At 40.1% G+C, this 21,639-nt stretch overlaps 2 protein-coding genes across 3 annotated transcripts in view; both read left to right on the top strand.

Annotated features, from left to right (window-relative positions):
* Window positions 1-21,639, top strand: part of CELSR1 (cadherin EGF LAG seven-pass G-type receptor 1) — a 175,135-nt gene that overhangs the window by 56,926 nt on the left and 96,570 nt on the right. The window lies entirely within an intron of this gene.
* The window catches only part of LOC310688148 (cadherin EGF LAG seven-pass G-type receptor 1-like), a gene marked incomplete at its 3' end in the record, with an annotated part of 22,124 nt that continues 703 nt past the window's right edge, over window positions 219-21,639 (top strand). Inside the window, exons 1-4 of the mRNA XM_083464272.1 lie at window positions 219-478; window positions 3,306-3,944; window positions 17,078-17,300; window positions 18,691-18,806. Of these exons, the coding sequence (XP_083320398.1) occupies window positions 3,365-3,944; window positions 17,078-17,300; window positions 18,691-18,806 (919 nt within the window). The 5' untranslated portion in view covers window positions 219-478; window positions 3,306-3,364. The remainder of the gene's footprint in view (window positions 479-3,305; window positions 3,945-17,077; window positions 17,301-18,690; window positions 18,807-21,639) is intronic.

Raw genomic sequence — 21,639 nt, 5'->3', positions numbered from 1 at the left:
GTTATTTTTAACTGCTTTATAGTTTGTATTTCAGCTTCACCATAGCTGCTTGCATTCATGTCCAATTTCCTTTTGTGCTCACTTTTTGGAGGACAAAGCTGTATGGTGTCTTGACGCTGTGCCTTTTATGGTGATTTATTAACTGTGTCAGAATAGATGCTGGGAATTCTGGGGAAGCCGTCTTGTATATTGTGACAGTTGATATTGATTATGACAGTTCCTGGACTCCAGTGGTTTCTCACACAGTAATGATATTTTGTCTTCTTGGTATACATACCATGTGATATACATCATTGTGCTTTTCTTAAGGGGGAAAAAAGCTCTTTGTTCAGTACCTTTTCTTCACTGTAGTTAGGAGAGAGGAACTATAATAATACATTGTGCTGCCAGGAGGCAAAACACGCAAACCCCCTGTTGCATAGGAACCAGGAACCAGAAACCAACTTGAGGCTTATATCTAGATGGCAGTTATTGCAAAGTAAGCCTGAATGATTAGTTAGTGTTGTTTGTGTTCATTTACTGTAATAAGTTGCATCCTATATTTCTATTGTGCTGAAATCCACACTCTGCCCATGCACTGAATCTACATTTATTGTTAAAAGCAACAAGAGTTTTGCTGTTTTCTTAAATGATATCTGAACTGTACCTTTTAAGTGCAATTCACATGCCATGGAATTCAGCAAGAAAATCCATAGTTTTTTCCTAGTGGTTCTGGGTTACCTATATTATTAGCAGTCATTTTCCTGTTTCAGTTTTAAAGATGGTGCATTGGTTCCCTTGCTTGAAAGGCAAGTCAGAGATAGCCAGGGAATTATTTACGCCTTATTTCTTTGTGGTTCAAGCACAGCCCTAACTCCTTATTACTGAAATCAATGGGACTTAGAAATGGTTACATTTATAGGCATCATCTGTTGATCTATTCTCATGTCCGAATTCTGCTTTTGGAATTTTTGGCAACTGCCTTGGGGGGGGCGATATTTAGTCTAACCAAGGTTTCTCACAGTTAAAGCCAGCCCCATTTGCGGAATTAGTTACGGCGGTGCAATTTTTACTTTGGTTGAAGCACACTATGGGTTAAATAGCTAATTAACCCAAATATGTTATGTTATGAGTACAGTTTCGTTGACCAATATAGGAGGAGAATATGGTGGGGTGCAGGGGTAGGAAGTTGCTTCCACTAATGAGCTCTTCAGGAGAAGAGACTTGGCTTTTCTCCTTTCCCCCTTAAGACTCACCAATCTCTTCACATCAAGATAAAGACAATGCTAATTGCAATGAGACACCTACCTTTTAAATAAAGTTGCGGTTGTGGGTGTTCAGACTATGAGTGAAAGCATGCAGGCAACTTGATGAATGGCACCAAGTCTTTGATGCCCCTGCTCATTGCAATATACCACTGCTACTGAATACTTTTAAGTATTCCAGCTATGCATCTGCTTGATAATCAGGTTTCAGAATGATTGATGTTAAAAGATGCAAAAGACACTACTGGTTAACCTGACAAGCCTGTTTTAGGAACTTCTGTCTAGGCTGATCACTAGTGACTGAAAATGTTTAATGCTGGTGTGGTTAATGTATTTATTCAGATCCATAGTCCTTCCTAACTTAAATGGTTCAGCTTAAAAGGTTTTTTAAAAATTTGCAACAAAACTGACATAGATAAACTGCATCATAGCATTAAAGGCAAGTAGATGGATTGTTTTACTCAGGTTTGTAGGTAATTTTAATATAGTTACTATATTTTTATATGAACAATACACAGTTAACAGATTAGAGTTGATCACTCAGGCTGCAGTCCTCATTGCGTTGAACTCTGTGAGTACTTCTGAGATACGCACTAGAAACACATGAGATTGTTTTTTCTGTTGATTAATCTGTGAAACTTTCACTACCATTTTCAGTAATGGCCTTCACCTACTGCTTCTCTAATTCAAAATTGTAAAGGTATTAGATAAGTGACCAAAGAGTTTCTTATGATGAGGAGCACATTTATTTTATTTATTAATGGGGATAACTTATTTCCTACCAATCCCCTATAAAACAGCACTCAAGGTGGTTAAGAACATTCACAGAAAATGCAATAATATAAATAAAATAAATAATAATATAAATAAATAATAATATAAATAATAAATAATATAATTAAAAACATTGGGACTTAAGATGAAACAAGTCATCCTTAGGTTTTTGCTGCAGATAGATTAGAGATAACAGATGGAGAACAAACCAAAATAATTTTCTATGGGCATTAGAGATGAAATTCCTCTTTACTTGATGTATTTCAGTTTTCTGCTTTATTTAACTATCTTGGCCGTATAGCTTGCACAAGTAAATCTCAGAAAATTAACTGCAGTCATGTAGGGTAGAAAATTTTCTGACCACCATATTTTTTCATGGGTTTTCCCCAGTTTCTTTTCTTTAAACCCTTTAAAATATGATTTTATTCTATAGAAAATGTTTATTTTCAAAAATGCATTGTTGCATAAAATTATTGAATGGATACAATGCTAGATTTGCAATTTCAATGTTGTAATAAATTTAAGAAGCATATGTTTATATACACAAGCACGCATACACAAATAATTAGTTTATTTATTTGTACATAGGATGTGGTAACTATGTATGCTTTATCAGATCCCATTACATTTGAAGCCCTGGAAAAGTTCCTGGTTCATAATTTTCTGGCAAGGTGAAAGGGAATAAGATTGACCTCCAAAATCAAAAGGTTTAACGTTATTATTTTATTTATTTCCTGGATTTTGAGACTATCTACATTTCTACTTTAGATTCGGATATATGAGAATTGTGGTGGAACTGGTGAATTTTTCTTGGTTGGTAGAATGAGAGTTAGATTGTATTTTTGCTTATGGAGCTCCTGGAATCCCTCCTGACAAAGTCTACTTTTAGTTTTAGCTCCTTGAATTTGAGCCTCCTGCTTGAGTGGATAATGTGGGTGTTGTGTAGAAAGCGAGAACTTCATAGTGTGTATTGTAAGCTGCCAGCTACTGATCTGAAATGCATAAAGTTCCATTCTAAATAACTTCATTGATCCTACTCATTTCCGTGCTGTCAGGGCTCATTTTGACCTCACAGTTATCAGTGGGCCAGGTCCTCCTGGCTGCTGCCATTTGTGGAGTCTTTACAGCACTGAACTACCACTGGCCATTTGAGATGTTGGCTGGCATACTCTTTACTGCTCTTGTGCATGATATGAATCAGCACCCCATATTTGATGGTGCCTGCATGTGTAAGCACTTGGGAATGTTTCTGGAAACACCTCTGATTCTTCTCTCTTTCCTCCATAGATGGCATTCACAGTGTTACAGCGCTTTGCACCTTACGGGTGACGATCATTACTGATGACATGCTGACCAACAGTATCACAGTACGACTGGAAAACATGTCTCAAGAGAAGTTTCTCTCACCACTGCTTGCTCTCTTTGTGGAAGGTGTGGCTACTGTGCTGTCGACAACCAAAGAGGGCATTTTTGTTTTCAATATTCAAAACGACACAGATGTCAGCTCCAATATTCTGAATGTGACCTTTTCTGCTTTGCTTCCTGGTGGCATTCGGAACAAATTCTTCCCCTCGGAGGACCTTCAGGAACAGATATACCTCAACAGGACACTCCTAACATTGATATCCACCCAGCGGGTATTGCCTTTTGATGACAACATTTGTCTGCGGGAGCCTTGTGAAAACTACATGAAGTGTGTGTCCGTACTTAAATTTGACAGCTCTGCTCCATTTATCAGCTCAAACAGTGTCCTGTTCCGACCCATACACCCCATCAATGGGCTGAGGTGTCGGTGTCCCCCTGGGTTTACAGGTGACTACTGTGAAACGGAGATTGACTTGTGCTACTCTAACCCTTGTGGAAACAATGGCCTTTGCCGAAGCAGAGAAGGAGGCTACACTTGTGAATGTTATGAAGACTACACGGGTATGTTCTTACTTTTGTGAAATAAGCATTGCATTATGCATGTGTTATGTGTTAAGAAAGGCCAACCTTCTATCTTCTGAGTAAATCAAAATACCAAAAAGAAGCCAAAGCATAAGGCCAAATTTGAACCTAACTATAAATAAACAGGAGCAGGGGAAGACCCAAAGCATGCTTTGCATGCACAAGGTCCAGTGTTCAGTCCCTCGCATCCCCAGTTAACTAAGATTCTTTAACTGGACTGTTGTCTAAGTAGAATCAGGGGTATAGGCTACGGAGGGCCAATGCAGTAAATAAAGGCAATATAAATCCCACCTCACAGTTGTTTCAATTGTTATCTTTCCTCTGAACAACTGAGATGGCTGTGGTGTGATAGAAGCTGGTGAATGGTGCAGACCAAAGAACTGTCATAAACTATGGACAGAAAAGATGGCAAAATGCACAGAGATCAAGGCCGAGGTTATCAGGGTTAATTCTCACACACCCTACACATGTGGAATGTTTCTGTATCTGGACAACAGGGCTTCTGGCACTTCCCAACAGAACCTGCTATAGAGCACCAGCTCAACTCTGAAGAGTTGAGGAAATGCTTGCATACAATCTGGATTTGCTAGAACAGTTCAGTTATATTGAAGCATGCAGTTTTGGGGTCAGTTGTGAAGATGTATATACACAGAGAAGAAACAAACAGTGGAACACAATGTTGTTCCTCCTTTATACACCTTCCCCTCCTATTGGGAACAATAGGAGGGAAGGGAAAGACAGCTATAGATGCACTCAGACGCATGTCTAAATTGATTCTTTCTTGGCACCAGGAAGGCTTAGGATCCTTTGAATCCTATCCCTTCCACTGTTATAACACTACTTGGCTTTTCCAGTGCAGAAGCTGCAATGTTGGTTGGGCCAGGGCTTTAGAGAAGTTGGTGGTATCAAAGAGGTGAGCTCTAACATCAGGTCTGTCTCTGACAATGTGGGGGGGGGGTAGATCTAGTCTACTCCATGCCCCCTGCAGTGCCCTCTCAGTGGCCATTGGATTGTACATTTATATGCACTGATGAACCCAAGTGGCCATGGTTTCTGGGTGTGTGCTCACTATATGTTTTAGTTGGAGTGAGTTCACTGTGTGAGTTCACATGCATCTTCACTTTTGCATCTTCATGTCACTATGCACTAGCATAAACACTGCAAATGCTCCATGTAAGTCATGAGTGTTCCCTCAGATGCAGATAATAGAAGATAAATGGATTTACCGTGAAGCATATTCACATTTCCCCTGAGAATGGTTGTTGCGTATAAAATAGGAATGAGGAACCTGTTCCCATCCAGACATCATTGAACTCTCATAGCTCCAGCCAGCATAGTAAATGGTTAGGAATTATGGAATTGGAGACCAACAACAGTTAAGAGTGCCGTGGGTTCTTCTACTATGCTCTAAAAAAGATGGTTGATATTCCTTTCCTTAACTACAATGTATCTCTCACTTCCTAAATTCTTTATCTACCTTGACAAGACACTCTGGATCATAGTTCTCAAACTTGTTTGGAGCTATAGCTGCACGTGAGGCCACAGAATCTGCATATTTGCCAGAGGAATGGCCACAGCACAGCTATTGACCATGTAAATTGATAAAAAGGAATCAACTGTGCTTTTTACGGCTGGAACAAAAATCATCCCCAATGGTGGCTGCCCTGGTGCATACAGGCAAAAATGTGGTGTGGGTATTCACTTTTGCTTGACTGAAAGTTGAGGAATGTAGGGAATTTGTAGTGCCAGTACACACTGGAACCTTCTGATGCTGGCTTTTTGAAAATCTTATCCTAGACTTAAAAGGCTGGACTACCCTTGTTGGAGTGATAATCCTCAAGGAAATGCAGTGTACTTTGGAAGCTCTCAAAATCCATTTAACCCTATGCTTGGAAAAATAATTACAAGAAAATAGCACAAAATCTTTCATCTGTTTGCTTAGATTATATTACAGATATACCCCAAACACCTTGATTTCCTCCAAAAGGCAATTACGTCCCAATGAAGAGGCTTCTTTTCCCCTCCCATTCTCATTTCTCCCACAATACTTTGAAGCTTTTCATTTGTTTAGATGTAATTTAAACATGATGAAAGTTTCTCTGTCTTCAGGAGTCTTCTGTTTCAAATAGTCAGCTACACAGAGCTTTTATGAGCTATTTTTGAAATGGAAATACCCACCAATTATAATTACCTGGGACAGACTGTACTTCCTGTGATGCAGGGAGGTGAGTGATAAGGAGACATAATATTTGTGGGTTTAAATCAGATCTGGAGCAACTTAATTTCATTTGGCCAAAAACGTACATCCACTTGCTTGAATACCTGCCTACAACAATCTCATACTATGAAGATGCTTGTGGTAAGGAAGAAACACAACATGTCATAGACTAGAGAATATAAAGTAGATTCCCAAGTGTCCTGTTCCCCCCATCTTGTATGTAGGAAGCATATGTCTTGGACATAAAGCAGCAAGAGAACAGATTTTATGTTCACATTTTGTAAAATCACTTATCTAGTACTAAAATCATCATGTCAGTCCAAGAGTTAGGGTTTCCAGCAGTAATGTGGGTAGAAAATTTCCCAGCTTCCAATTTTCCCATTGATTTCCCCCCTTTTCTTAACATTCATTTGTAACGATGGATGTCAGTCGCAAATACCATATTAGGCAAGCATGACAGTTCAAACTTTTTTTTTACTTTGTTTACTAAATGTAAGTAAAAGAAGCATGCCAAATTAGTCACTGCCCAGGGAATCAAAAAAGTTTCTGTTGCAGTATGGAGCCTCTGTATCTGTTTTTCCATGTTCCTTAGCTGTTCCGCCTCCTTTTGTGAGAAAAAATTAAATCCCTACTTACTACAGCAGGGGGGCAGGGGTTAGATGGGTTCTGTGCACTGGAGCTGTTTGTTAGTCACAAAAATTGCTATTTTGCATGCTGCTCTTGCAAGCCTTTCCAAAGTGGATCAAACAGTGGAGTGGAAATTGTGGCTTGTGCTCAAAGAAAAGAAAGAAAACCCAACCGGCATCCTGTACAGTGGTCATGTGAACTTGCTTGTGCCTGTGTGGCAGTGTTCTTTTATTCAAGCACTGGAGTCATTAGAAGGCTTTCCTCTGTCTCTTTCTATAATCGTGAGAAGTAATGCTCTGGAGTCTTCAAGGCGGAGAGATTAATTTTGCCAGTTGCACAATGTACTACATTCAGGAGAATTGCAAAACACAATAATGCAAAAATTAATCATTCTTGTGCAGTGTATGATTAAGTTATATTTCAGTTACTGAGCTGGTCAGTAGCAAACTTTCACCCATTTCTGCAAGTTAAAACACTTCTTTTCTTTACAGTTTCTATGTGTTTGATTAGTAGGTCAGGCAGAGCATTTGTTCATTGTGTCTGGGAATCTGGACTATGTTCTTCCTCACTGTCAAAGGCACCATGCCTCTGAATACCAGTTGTGGGGACTTTGAGTGGGCAGAATGCTGTTGCTCCCAGGTCCAACTTGCAGGCTTTCCACAGGCCATTGTGAGAACAAGATGCTTGTCTATAGGGGCCATTGACTTGATCCAGCAGACTCATATGTTCTTAAGCATTCCCTTCTTTTCTGAAGATTGTTTTATGCTACACAACAGTAAAGTAAGACTAAAGCGTACTTATTTATATTTGTTTTTAACACACTCTTATTCCAAGGGCTTGAGAGGGCAACACTATTTTAAAATACAACCTATAATTTTAAAAAATATATATCTATAGATAACAGTGGATTTACTATTGGGCATATCACCCAATATGTGCAGGCGGTAAAGATTAACCAAATAGCACCCACAGTCTGCACACCTGATATTTTAAGGAGAAGGCAGGTTCCTTCCTGTGCAGATGAACCATCCAAAAACAGCACCTGTTTTGTCAGGATTAATTTTAAATTTATTAACCCTCATCCAATCCATTGTTTTTCGCAAGCACTGGATCAGCACTTCTGCTTCACCTGAGATAGCTGGGAAATATAGGTAGAGCTGAGTGTCCTTGGCATATTGATGCCATCCAATTACATATCCTCTTATAATATCCTTCATTAACTTTATGTAAATGTTGAACATAAGAAACAAAATTGATCCGTGTGGGACCCCATAAAATAGATGCTACTGGGCTGAAATACAGTAGCACAGTACCTCCTCTGGAACTGGCCCTCTAGGTAGGAGCAGAGCCACTGAAAAACGATGCCCTTGATCCCTCAACTCAGAGACCCTATGTGGGAGAATACCATGGTTAGTTGGTATTAAATCCTCCAGAGATATCCAACAAAATAAGCAGGGTTATATACCTCCATCTACGTCTCAATATAGGCCATCCATCAGAGCCACCAAGCAATTCCAAATCTAGGTCAGAATCCAGATTGAAATGGATCCAGATAATCTGTTTCATCCAGTAGTGCAGATTAGCCCTTTTTGTGTTTAAACCATCAATTTGTGTACGCACAGTTGGTTAATTTAACAGTTTGATGAGAGACAGTTTCTTGTTAGCAGGAGAGAAAGCTGTTAAATTAACTGTAGTATTGAGTACTTGGCTCATTTCTTGGTTTTGACATTACTGATTTACTGTTGACTGTTTTACCCAAGTCAAAGTGCCATAAATCACCTCTGGGGTTAACTTCATTCTGCCATGAGGTTTCAATTCCGACTTTCCAGCACTGTCAACGGAGCACTGACCATTAGATTTGCAGATCTTCCATTCTGTCTCGGTTACTGATTACTGAGATGTCTCTGTTGGTGTTCATCTACAGAATTCAGCACTATTCAGTTGACCTGTTCAACCAGCCCCGGGTGCAATGCACACTCATCACTGAAAACCTTGAGTATTCCCCCTCCCCTCTTGGCATCTGTTGCTTTTTGCCTGTGGAAATGTTTCAACAGATCAAAGTCCTGGTCTGTCTTCTTTTGAAACCCCTTCTGGAGATTCAACATTCTTGTTTGTTCTTTTTAATTAGGCTTTAAAATGGTCTGACAGGATTTCTGATGTTACAAAAGCATTTTAAAGTGCTGGCATTAAGGAAGCTTTGCAATTGAAAGTGATATGCCTAACATCAGTGTAATCACTAAATCCTCCTTTCCCCACCCACCCATGAACCCAGAAGTTCACCGTGTCACCTTCATCATAAAGGTGATTCCATCACGGACTGGAGAAATAACTCCTGTTGAGGGTATGTCCGTGGTTTTGCCCTTTGCTGAATAGTTTTGGGTGGTATTTTGAGAGTATGAAAATTTTTAGCCCTGAGGTCATAAGATCATAAGGTCATTTTTTCACCTGATGAAAAAAGCAGCACTATTACAATAATACTGATAAAAACACCTAGACGTAGAGGGCCAGTTCCAATATTCATGCTCATCAGCATCAAACTGGGGATACTAGTCAATTGCATAAATGCCAGTCTTCATACATTGTTTTGTTTGTTTCCAGTGGATATGGAATACCTTTCCATTGCTTTGCAAAAGCAAATAGTCACCCACACTTTAAAGAAGAAGAAAATAGATTAACTCTCCCTATTGTTGATAGGAGATAATAAATTAACAATTGAAGAAACTTCCCAAAAATGAAGGGATTGGTAAAAAGGAAATTGAATGGCAAAGTCAAGAGGGTTAAATCACCCCAGATGCTTGGGAGCTGTATAGAGACACAACATTAGACGTTTCTTCTGTATTTCCTCATTGATTCTTGACCATTGCGCTAATAGTCACTTATTAAAAGTTGAAGTAAGCTTAGAACAACTTGCAATGTAATAGAAAACTTAAAACCAGTGCAAAACAAAATAAAAATGGCAAACTTTCATTTACATAAAAGGTGGTCTAATGGATCATGGAGTCCACAGTATCTAAATCCCTCCAAGTTAATTCCAAAAGCCTGGCTGAAAAGCACCGACTTTGCCTGGCTCCTAAAAGTAGTCAGTGACGGTGCCATGCACACCTCCCTGGGGAGAATATTTCACAACAGGGGGCTACCTCTGAAAAGGGCTGTTCTCATGTTGCCACCCTCCGTGCCTCCCTTGGAGAGGGCACACACAGAAGGACGATCATTGCTCCTTGTCTTGGCAGGTGTGGATATGTGCTTCCCTTTTTCCTGACCTCTAGGCATCTTTATTAGCAATATTGCTATATTTCCATTACTGGCTCTCCGGAAACCTGTTATATCATGAAAGTGGCAGAGTATTACACAGAATGCCCTCTGGCTTACTGAAATTTCAGCTAAGGAGAAGTGCCCGGAGGTACAATACTAAGCTAGATGAACCAATGGCCTAACTCAGTATAAGGCAACTTCCTTTGTTCCTGTTTTCCAAGGTATGCAAAACCTGTGCCTTTGCCTTCCCAGGGGGAGTTTATTTGAGTTGCACAAGCCTCTGAGTATTTTTTCCTCCCTTTAAGGCTGTGCATAAACTCTTCCCCTCCGAGTATATCTTTCTATCGTTAATCATAATGGGACTTCAGGGCTGTGTGTGCAAAATGAAGAAATATTAAAGGAAGGTATTGTGCAGGTCTTTTCTGATTTGAATTTGGTATAACTGCTTGTGATTAATTGCTCACAAATACAAGTATTATGAATTCTTGCCTTTAGGATGCCTGATCAGCATGATGTTGAATCCCAACTGACAGCCTAGTCACGCACTTCCCTTTGCAATAAGGCTTCTCATTAGCGCTGAACTAGCATGATAACAAGATGCTAAATAATTAATCAAATTGCTACCATGCCAAAGAATCAGTTCTTCTGGGTCTGAGTCCCCCCCCACTTTTTGACTAAGAATGTTATTTTCATTTTAAAATTTAAAATTTTATTTATTTATCATAAATTACATATACATATGTAACTGGACATTCTAACATGATTGGATTTATAATATAAATTTATAATATAAATTTAAGGATTAAAACAAAATATTAGATTTATTGCACCACCAGAGCTATTCTCCCATTCAAAAGCAAATAATTCAACACCAGATACTCAGAATGTTATTAGCAAAAAATAAGAAAATAAAAAGCATGTTAGCAAAAGGTATAAAGCAGATTTAATTGTACTAAAAGTAGATATGTTTTTGTACGTGAAATTTTGGGCTTTAATTTCTCTGTTATGTATTATTGAATACAAAATTACAAGGACACAGAGCACCGACATGGAGATGCCCTCCCAGGTGATATAAAATCTCTATATGTGAATTTCTTGAATCACTTTGGGGGGGTTTTTAATTGACAGAAAACATTTGGCTCTCCCAACTGTTCTTGCCAGTTGCCTACCTACTTACTCTAGAGAGTGAAGGTAACTGAATGCATCTGCTGCTCAGAGTGGGCAGTGAGCAACTGGCAAGAGCAGCTAAGACCACCACAAGCAGATGCATATATTCACTCTCCTGGCTGCTCCTGGCTGCCAATTCCCTTTTTCTGGCAGACGGATTGAATGCTTGCCCCTGCTGCTCTCAGCTGGCATTTTTGATAGGCTGATAAATTATAATAGCTGCAACTATTGCCAGTTCCTCCTGATACTAAAAGCTCACACTGTTGCTATCCTCAGCATAGTTAAGTCTCTGGTTGATATCATAGGAAACTGCCCTGTTATCTAATTATTATCATTTATAACTTTATATCATGCATTTCTTCCAGCATGAGCTCAAGATGGCTAATACAAGGTAACCTGGCAGTCTCCGCCAACCAGACCCTTGGTCCATTTAGCCCAGTAGTGTTTACATTGACCAGAAGCAGGTCTCCAAGGTTTCAGACAGAAGTCTGTATCTGTCTTACCTGGAGATGCTAGGGATTGAAATTGGGACCTTCTACATTCAAAGCAGATGCTCTGCCAATGAGCTATGTTCTTTCCCCAGTATCAGTCATACTCAAAGTAGACCCACTGATATCACCAGCATTGGGTATCATCCATGGTGCTGGAAATAACTAATATTTATGTGTGTATCTTAAACATGACTAAACCATTTCTCACCTCCTCACCCCTTGCCTTCTTCTGTAAGACCTATTACAGTCGTTAAGAGTCGTCAACAGGCCCTCCCAGCTATCTGCCTATCTCCCATTCCCACCACCCTTCTGAGTAACACCCCTCCCCACCTTCTCACTATATAGAAGGATCTGGCAACTTCTGTTTCAGTGTATCTGAAGAAGTGTGCATGCACACGAAAGCTCATACCAAGAACTAACTTAGTTGGTCTTTAAGGTGCTACTGGAAGGAATTTTTATGTTTATCCTGTGTTAAACCCTGAGAGTTAGCTGGATATTGCTTCAAAGTAACTGACTTACTGATTGCTGCTTATATCTCAATACTGTGTAGTGCAAACTGGTGATTTGCTAACATTCAGAGTTATTGACCATAGCTCAAATCTGCATGTTACTGTTTGCAGATCTGAATTCAACTAACTACGGTCTGCTTTATTATTATTGTTTATGTCATGAAGTGGTGTTTTGTTTTGTTTTGTGCACTCTTATGCAGTTCTGGACACACTACACACACTGGTAGGAGGTCACATTGAATTCAGTGCTCCTTTTTTTTTGAGTAGGCAAGTGTAGGATGGCACCTTTAACTGAGTATCTGGAAGAGATAGCCCTCAGTTAGAACATTGCATGGCAAGGCCCCGAGCCCCACCCCATCAGCACAGCACAGCCAGAGGCTAAATTAACAAAGGGTATCATCATACTGAATTCCTGGCTTGAGGCAAACTAATTTTGTAGTTGTCAGGTGTATGGAGGTGTGTCTGCAAATAACTGAAACCTGGATTACAGTATATTCAACAAGGCTTAAATGGGTAAATTTAAGCTTCTGGGCAAACTGTTATTCCCCTCTTCCTTTCTATTCAGATCCCCTACTTGTTTTTTAACTATTCATACTTTGCATTTTTATTTATCCAGGCTTGGTTGTAAGAACATTTAACGACCAATTAGATAAAAATGATGTACTTATTTCCATGAATAGTGCAAGAACCTATAAGTAAGTTTGTAAATAAATAAAGCCATCTCTTAGGCTTGCGGTACAGCTTCTGTTGACATCATGGATTAAGGACACTGGACAGCCTTTTGTAAACAATGGAAATTAAGTATATAATCTTGAGAATGTGTTTGCATTTTCTGCTGATGGGGGAATTGCTTTTGTTGCTGTTAGCAGATGTGCCCTAAATAATTTGTAATCCCAAATACATTGTTTCTTTCCTCTTTAAATTATTTTTTAAAATCCAAATTAAAAAGAAAAGAGGGATCCCAAATTGTCTGCCCGTGTGTGTGTGTGTGTGTGTGTGTGTGAGAGAGAGAGAGAGAGAGAGAAAGACAGACAGACAGACAGACTGTAGGGGAGGAGGAGGAGGAGGAGAAAACAGATATTCCATCTCTGTCTATAGTTTTAAAACCCTGGTTGTATTAAAAAGGGAAAACTATGCTCACTTTATTAGCATTATAATAAATCAGGGAAGCTGTTTTGGTCCATAAGCAGAAAAACAGTTGGGTAATGACTTTATTAGGACCAACCAAAAGGCACAAAAGTTTTTGAGTTCTCTTGAACTGTTCAACAGGCACAATGTTGCTAGTCACTCCAGTAGCTTCTAGAAGTGAAATGCCTCAGTCTAGCATGGCTCCTCTGTGAAATGTGAGGGAGTAGTGAGAGCTCTCTTTCTGCTGGAACAATATGCATGGAATGCCACATTTATATCTTCCTGGCCTGTCTACCCAATTGCTACTGTCACTCTTGTATTACCCCATTTTTGTTGTCTTACCCCAAAATTAGTTTATATTTATTGTGAGAAATGCTTCCAATTCTGACAAGTGTCCTCCTTGATGAGACAAAGTGACATGAAGCCTCATACCACACTTTCTCCAGTTCACACATTTAAATATTTGCACAGCGTAAGCATTAGCATCCCAATCCTAAGCATTTTCACTGGCTTATCTGTGTATAGCACAAGAATAGCACATCTGCGGCAGTGGCTTACCATCAAAGTGACACATAACCTTCAAAACTTTTATTTGCAAGCCTTACAATCTGATGTCAGTAGATTTTATTGTTTATAGCCAATGACCATCACAATACAGTATGAGCACAAATCACACAAGACAACCTGAGATTAACATGCTTACATAGAAACAATTCCTTTCGAATTTTTGAATCAATGCAGCCTTTTTATTAATTTAAGTTAATTTATTGTTACATTTATATCCAACCTTTCTTCCAAAGAGTTCACGGTAGCGTATGTGTTTCTCCTCCTCTCTGTTCTGACAACAACCTTGTTTGGTAGGTTAGACTGAGAGATAGCCCAAAGAATTCTAACTCTGGTCTCCCAAATACTAACCCAACATTCTAAAATAAGCACTACAACTGCACTAGCTTTTAGGCTTAATTGCTGTCACATTTTTCTTGACTTTGTCAAAATATTGGTGTGCAGAAAGCAAACACTATATTAATATGTGTGAGGCAGAGCTGATTCACACATGGGCTCAACAGACGATGGATGTGTAGCTCAGAAGCTCAGAACCTTATGCGTACCAGATCATGTGTATGCAGATTCATATATGAATAGATCCTGCTTGAACATTCAAGGAATTAAAAGGTCCCATGAGAGGCATAGCCATGTGGACCTCAGTTCAGTTCATGCTAAAGGTTCTGTGTGTTTTGGGGGAAGAGAAGAAGACTATGTCTTGCAACTGTGTTCCACTTACATGCCAGGTACACATGTAAACCAACACAGAGATCAAAGATGATTTTATTTCTTACTATTCATATGGAGATAACAAGTATGAAAAGAGGTGTTTTTACAGGAGTGTGAATTCACAGTTTCTGTCTGGGTTGTTAATCTGAGTCAATAGTCCTGTCCTATACAATGTAAGAAACCCATTACTCTGTGGGCCTTTCACAGTTCACTCTACATCTGTAGCAAACTCAGTACTCTTCCACCCCCTCCATCCCATTCATAGGATTGTTTACAAGATCACTTGGCTTTTTTATGAAGAAGAGAAGGGTCAAGAGCCCTCAAGATAACTAGGCATTGTTCAGCCACACAGATTTCTTCAGAATCACATTCACATTTTGAAGGTGTAAACAAATTAGAAGTTCAGTCAAGTCCAGGAGTTGGTGTCCCAGGATAAATGATTGCATAAACAGACCTTGAGCAAATAAGGTCTGGCACTCTATTGTTATTTCTTAGTATTTCATTATAGCCCCTTTATGCTGTACATCCCTTTACTGAAGACAAATATCACTCCAACCCACCATGAATTCCTATGCTTTGCCTCCTGTGTTGCTAACATCTTAAATTTGCAGTCTTGATTTCAGATGTGAGTGAAAGTGAAAGAGGGTCTTTTAAATATAAAGGCAACCACTGTTTCAAACAGGAACAGAGGACAAACAATAGAATGAGCAAACGGGTCTGTTGACTTGCCAGGAGACATTCTTGACCTTGGTGAAATGTTCAGGGATCACCCAAGTAGTTATTAAAAATTTACATTCAAGAATGTGCTATTATTTAATAACTCCAGGGCCATTTTTTTCTACCCATAAGAATGGCAGTGATTTAAAGATTACAGACCATACAGACAGCTGCCTGTTCTCTTGTTTACTTGATTCTGTAGTGTTTCTGCAAGTACATATGTGCATGTCAATGCCCTGTTTGTTTGTTGTCAATTGCCCTTTCATCGGCCCTGTAAGATGTCACTCCAGATAGAAGTCAGGGCTTTATTGGTAGATACTCTCTTTCGGTTTCAATAGGGATAAGACCATACTTAGCCATTTATTTAGGTTTGTGCTGTTCTCAACAGTTCAAACATGCAAAAGCACTGTAGCCTGAGAGACTTCATTGTGATTACTAGGTAACAGAAGGATTGGCTCTGATCAGACAGCAAGATATGGTGCTATCCTTGTAGTGTGGGTGGAAATGCTTTTTTGATGTTAGTGTATTTTTAATGATATTTTAATAGTCCTTTTGACTGTTTAATTCCACCACCACAATCATGCAATACAGTGGTACCCCGCAAGACGAACGCCTCGCGAGACGAAAAACTCGCAAAACGAAAGGTTTTTTCGTTTTCGAGTTGCCTCGCAAGACGAATTTCCCTATGGGCTTGCTTCGCAAAATGAAGCTTGCCCCGGGGACAGCGGGTCTTCTCTTTTGAAGCAAGGGGCTGCGGGGAGATCGCTTCTCCCCACCGCCCCTTGCTTCAAAAGAGGTCGGGGACAGCGGGAAGCGAAGCGCTTCTTCCCCGCTGCCCCCGGACGTCTTTTGCAGCAAGGGGCTGCGGGAGATCGCTTCTCCCGGTGCTCCGAAGCCGGGCGGGGGGCAGGGGACACCTCCCGCCGCCGCGGGGACACCTTTTGAAGGCAGGCGGGGGGGAGCAAAGACTTTCGCCCCCCGCTCGCCTTCAGAAGAGGTCCAGGACCTCTTCTGAAGGCGGGCGGGGGGCAAAAGTCTTTGTCCCCCCTGCCTGCCTTCCCAGGGGCTTTTAAATCACCCCGGACAGCGGAGAAGTCCTCCGCTGTCCGGGGCGATTTTAAAATGCCGCCCGCCAGCATTTTAAGATCGCCCGGACAGCGGAGAAGTCCTCCGCTGTCCCGGGGTTTTTTAAAATGCTGGGAGTGGGAAGAAAAGCCCTTGTCCCCCCCCCCCAGCCTTCAGAAGAGGTCTGGGGACAGACTGTCCCCGGACCTGGTCTGAAGGCGGTTTCCCTAGGAACGCATTAATTGATTTTCAATGCATTCCTATGGGAAACCGTGCATCGCAAGACGAAAAAAACGCAAGACGAAGAGACTTGCGGAACGAATTAATTTCGTCTTGCGAGGCACCACTGTAGAGGCTCTTTCCTCTGCAACAGTGTCAATTACTTTCATAAGAATGAAACAACTGGCCTGGTGTAATGGGAGAGCATGGAGGGGTCTTCTGTCAGAGGTGTAAGAGCAGACTATGGCACTTAACAGCTAACTCACGAGGCTAGGGTTTATGGAATTAGACATAAATACACAGCCTATTTCAGATGATAGTTTATTCTGCTGAAGTTCATCAATCACTATTTGAAATGCTTTTGATCTACTAAAGGTTTTGGAGGCATATTATTATTTCCTCACACTGGATGTGGATGGATTTTTTATTGTGGTTGTGTTTTTTTAGGAGAGTACTGCGAAGTGAATGCTCGCTCTGGGCGCTGCGCTCCGGGAGTGTGCAAGAATGGTGGGAGGTGCGTCGATCTGCTCATAGGAGGCTTCAAATGCGAATGCCCTGCTGGCGAATATGAGAGACCTTACTGCGAGATGACCACAAGGAGCTTTCCCCCAGAGTCATTTGTCACTTTCAAAGGATTAAGGCAACGCTTCCATTTCACTGTTTCTCTCATGTAAGTTTGCTTCCTTTCTAGTGAAAATTTCCAGTCACTGACCTGGTTCACACACGAAGCCAAACCATGGCAAAGAGCTGAAGACATATCTAATGAAGTTCACCACTTGATTTCAATTTGTGTTTTTAAAATAACCCTCATGCCCACAAACTGTGTTGCAAGTTAACTACTTCCAAAATTGCATGAAGGCTGTAGGTTATGTATGCCATATACCACAGCTGAAAAAGCAGATGTAATTAAAATAGCTAAATAAAAAGTAGAGGCAGCTTAAAATCATCTACTTCTTCATCACAAGCTGTTTCTTTTCTCTTAAGCATCTTGTCACACTTTCTGCAATAATTGTCAGCTGTGTGCCACCTACTATAAGGCTGAGGAGCTTCTCTTTCTCTCTCCTTTCCTTCCTTCCACCAACCAGTCACTGTTTTAAAGAAATAGTTTCTTGGACACATCCCAGTAATATGTCCTTGATGAGGGTGGGTGGTTGCATGACAAATAGGGCAGAACAGCTAGGCAGGTCTTCGATGCAGGCTGCAGTCCTAAGATCAGATTCTTAGAAGTTCCACCCCAACAATGGGGCTTCCTTCTGAGTAGACATTTAGGATTGGGCTTCCAATAAGCATGAAAGTGATAGTGGCCTGGTACGACCCACCATTTTTTGTAACCTCGCACATCTGCTCCAAGCACTATAAGAATAAGTCAGCAGTGTCCTAATTTGGCCTGCTAAGCCATTTTTCCCAAACCACAGTTACCTTCTCCGTACCTGATGCCATAATGGGACATTGGATGCGATGCAGATAAAGACATAACTGCAGAAGAAATAATATGGAGCCTTAAAGTGCACTCCTGTTCATTCATTGACAAGCAAGGCTGGCTGTAACTGCTGATCGGTTGATTGGCACTTATAGCAGGCCCCACAATAATTGACTGGGTCATCGATGGAGAAAAATATAATGCAGCAGGAAAGGGTGGGAACAAAAACATCATGGAAGAAGGGTGGGGATTCAACTTTTAAATGTGTATTGGATTTGATGTTAATTTGTTAAAAATTGGTGAAACTCAATAAAAAATTAATTGGCAAAGTAAATCTAAATTAGTCATGTCCATTAACTTCAATGAGTCTACTCTGATTAGGACTAGCACTAAATGCCACCTGATGTATTTTATTTAGGAAACTGTTGTGGTGATGTCATAGGTTCTCTTCGTAGATACAGTTTCAGACATTTTGCTAGTATATGGTACATTACAAAGGAAATAGGTTCCATTTTACAGCTAGGAATATACTAAGTGTCCATTCTTTGTTAACACAGTGGCTGGAAATTCTTAAGAGGTTTGTTTACGGAGCAACTTTGCTGTAGATAATTCTTCCTGTGTGCTTCCTGACCTGTTTTAGGTTTGCAACCAGGGAAAGGAATGCTCTGCTTCTCTACAATGGGCGTTTTAATGAAAAACATGATTTTATTGCACTTGAAATAATTGAAGAACAGATCCAGCTGACGTTTTCTGCAGGTAAGACATTTCTGTCTTTTTCGCTTGCTGAAGCCAGCAGTAGCTCCTTATTGAATGTGTGCATGTGTCAGTGAAACTGAAGGGTAACTCAGTAGCGTGAGAGAGTCACCCAGTTGCATCCAGATTTTTTAAAAAAGCATGTAACAGCAATTCTACGTGGCTATGCTTGGTGATAGACTAAAGCAGGGGTTCCTAAGCTGTGGTCTGTGGGTCCACAAGCTCCATTTAGGGGGTTCACGCCATGTCTTTCTTTGAAGATGGAAGTGGTAAATATTAAATATTCACATTGTTTTTAACTGTATTTTGAGTGCTTCATTTATTACTAACACTGTATTTCGTTGCATTACAGTTTGGATTCTATGCAATTCAAATCGCAATACTATAAGATGCAATACATAATAAATGAAAGAAGCAGTAAAAATACATTTTAACTTTTTACAGCATCTAGCACAGCACATTACAGGTGGAAAATCATTAAGTAGTCCACCAAGACACACACACACACCCCTAGTCCATGAGTGTGGAGGAGTTGGAGATACTGTGTTAGAGTGTGAAGTATGATTTTGATCCGATGAACCATTAAGAAGAAACGCAGTAGATGTAGAAGTTGAGAGAGAGAGAGAGAGAGAGAGAGAGAGAGAGAGAGAGAGAGAGAGATATATAGATATAGATACAGATATAGATATAAACAAGAGGTCAAAACCTGTGGTTTTCAAACAAATTAGTGCATGGGTATTTCTAAAATGTCTGCAGTTGTTCACTGGAACAAATACTGGATTTACAGTCACAAAGCAAATGGATTTTAGATTATTAGGAGATCTGCTCAAAAGGGAAATAAATAAGATTATAAGCCTATGCATGCTTACTCAGAAATTCCAATGATTTTGTACAACGTAATGCTCTTTAAAGTGTGTATCACACTATACAATTGCATAGAGTACATGATGGGTTTTATAAAATAGAATGAGAAGTTTTCATTGTCAACTATACGCTACATTGAAGGATTCATTGCTACAATAGTGAGCTGTGACTGCCTAATTTTATAAGGTACTGAGTGTTCCCAATTTGCTTTAGGAGTCAATGGGACCATTCATGTACTTAAACTGAAGCACATGCCCCCAATATTTTGTACCAGACCATTCACACAGTGGCTGAAAATAGAAAGTGCAGCAAAAAGTAGGCCTATTTTCGACTTAAGTGAATTAAAACGCATAGTAGGGCAACACTATTCATGTGTAGCAGAAGCAAGTTCCATTGTGCTCTGTGCCTCAGGCTGCAATCCTATTCACACTTTTTTGTGAGTACGCCCCATGGAACACAATGGGACTTGCTCCCAAACTAACAGGCATCAGACACTGTAACTAAGTGAACTAAAGAAGGGAATTAAAACTGCCAGAAATACTGAAAACTGCTGGATTGGTTCTTGATGTGCATAAGACAAAGATGTAGTCTTTTGGAACTCTGATTCTGATATGATTGAAGAAGCTATTTTTTGTGTTTAAACATTTTGAGATGGTTGACATACGGCTTAAAAGTACTCCAGAGGAAACTTAACATGCCAGGTGAGAGCGACAAAGGGCAAATGCAATCCATATTCCTTTTATAACGTATGGCAAATTTTTATCAAATACGTAAATTGTTCAGACTGTGGCAGGAATCAAACCAGCATTCACAGGAAAATGTGGCATGATCTTTTAGAGTAATCAAATGAAACTTTTAACACAATGACATGGTAAAAGTCTGTAATTTCATCAGGACAAGTTTTTGGCATTTACTGTTGTAATAATTCTTTCCTCAGAATTTATCTTCTGTACCATTGAAATAAATGAATTTTTTAAAATAAAAAAATACTCCAGAGGGTTGGCAAATCCTCCAGAGGCTGCAGTGGGAAACAAGAACCTCCAAAATTGCCTCCCTTTCCATTCTACCCATGGTTCAGAGCAGCTTCCTTCCCAAGCTGATATACCTAGCATATTTTTTGAATATATGACTTTTGACACCCCAAGCCTTCCAGGACAGTAATTTTGTTTTTAAAAGATAATGCTCCTGCTAGTTTTCTGAGCATTAAGACCTCCTCTAACAATAGTGACACACAAGAGGAAAAACACCAAGGCACCTTTGCAAGGTGAGGAAGAACGCTCAGGTGGTCTTTCTCTCCATTGCAGCTGTAGGCTGGGAGAAAGAAGTGTGGTGCTGTTAATTCGGAGGAAAGTCACTATCTTTGCTTTTCGGAGTTTGCTTTCTGAAGAGCAGAAAGTGTACTTTATCTTCCCATCTCAGCAGGGCAGTTCTAAGAGGAGAGGTTATTTTCCCAGCTCAGCACTGCAGGTAGAAAAAAAAATCTGTGTTTGGTCTTCAGAGCACTTTATCTCTTCCTCACAGCTCAGCTTCCCCTGTGTGTGTGAGTTTGCTGGGTGTCTGCATCTCTCTCTCTCTCTCTCTCTCTCTCTCTCTCTCTCTCTCACACACACACACACACACACACCATGTGTAGTGAGTGTGTGGACTGAAGTACAGTCTGTGTGGATGTGTGTGCATGCACAAAACTGAATGCACAATTGCTTGCCAAAATGACTTAGGCCATCATCACAGCTGGCCTTCAGAGGAGGCTAGGGTTGAGAAAGGGTAAGCGTTCCTGGTATAAAGTAACCCATGATTCTTACCAATTTAAATTCAGTTAGTTTTCCTGTTCATGGGTGCAAAGTATTAACAAGGAACTGAGATTTTAAAAAGCATAAATTTGGGGTGTTTTTGCATTTGAATGTCTCCGTTTACAATAGGAATATTATAGTTGCACTTAAGATGGTCTTAGGTTCATGGAAGCAGATTATGT

This window comes from Podarcis liolepis (genome assembly GCF_965112155.1).
Source record: "Podarcis liolepis genome assembly, chromosome: 10".
NCBI classification, from domain to species: Eukaryota; Metazoa; Chordata; class Lepidosauria; order Squamata; family Lacertidae; genus Podarcis; species Podarcis liolepis.
Note: the sequence above shows the minus strand (reverse complement) of the source record. Positions and strands in the feature narration are given on the sequence as shown.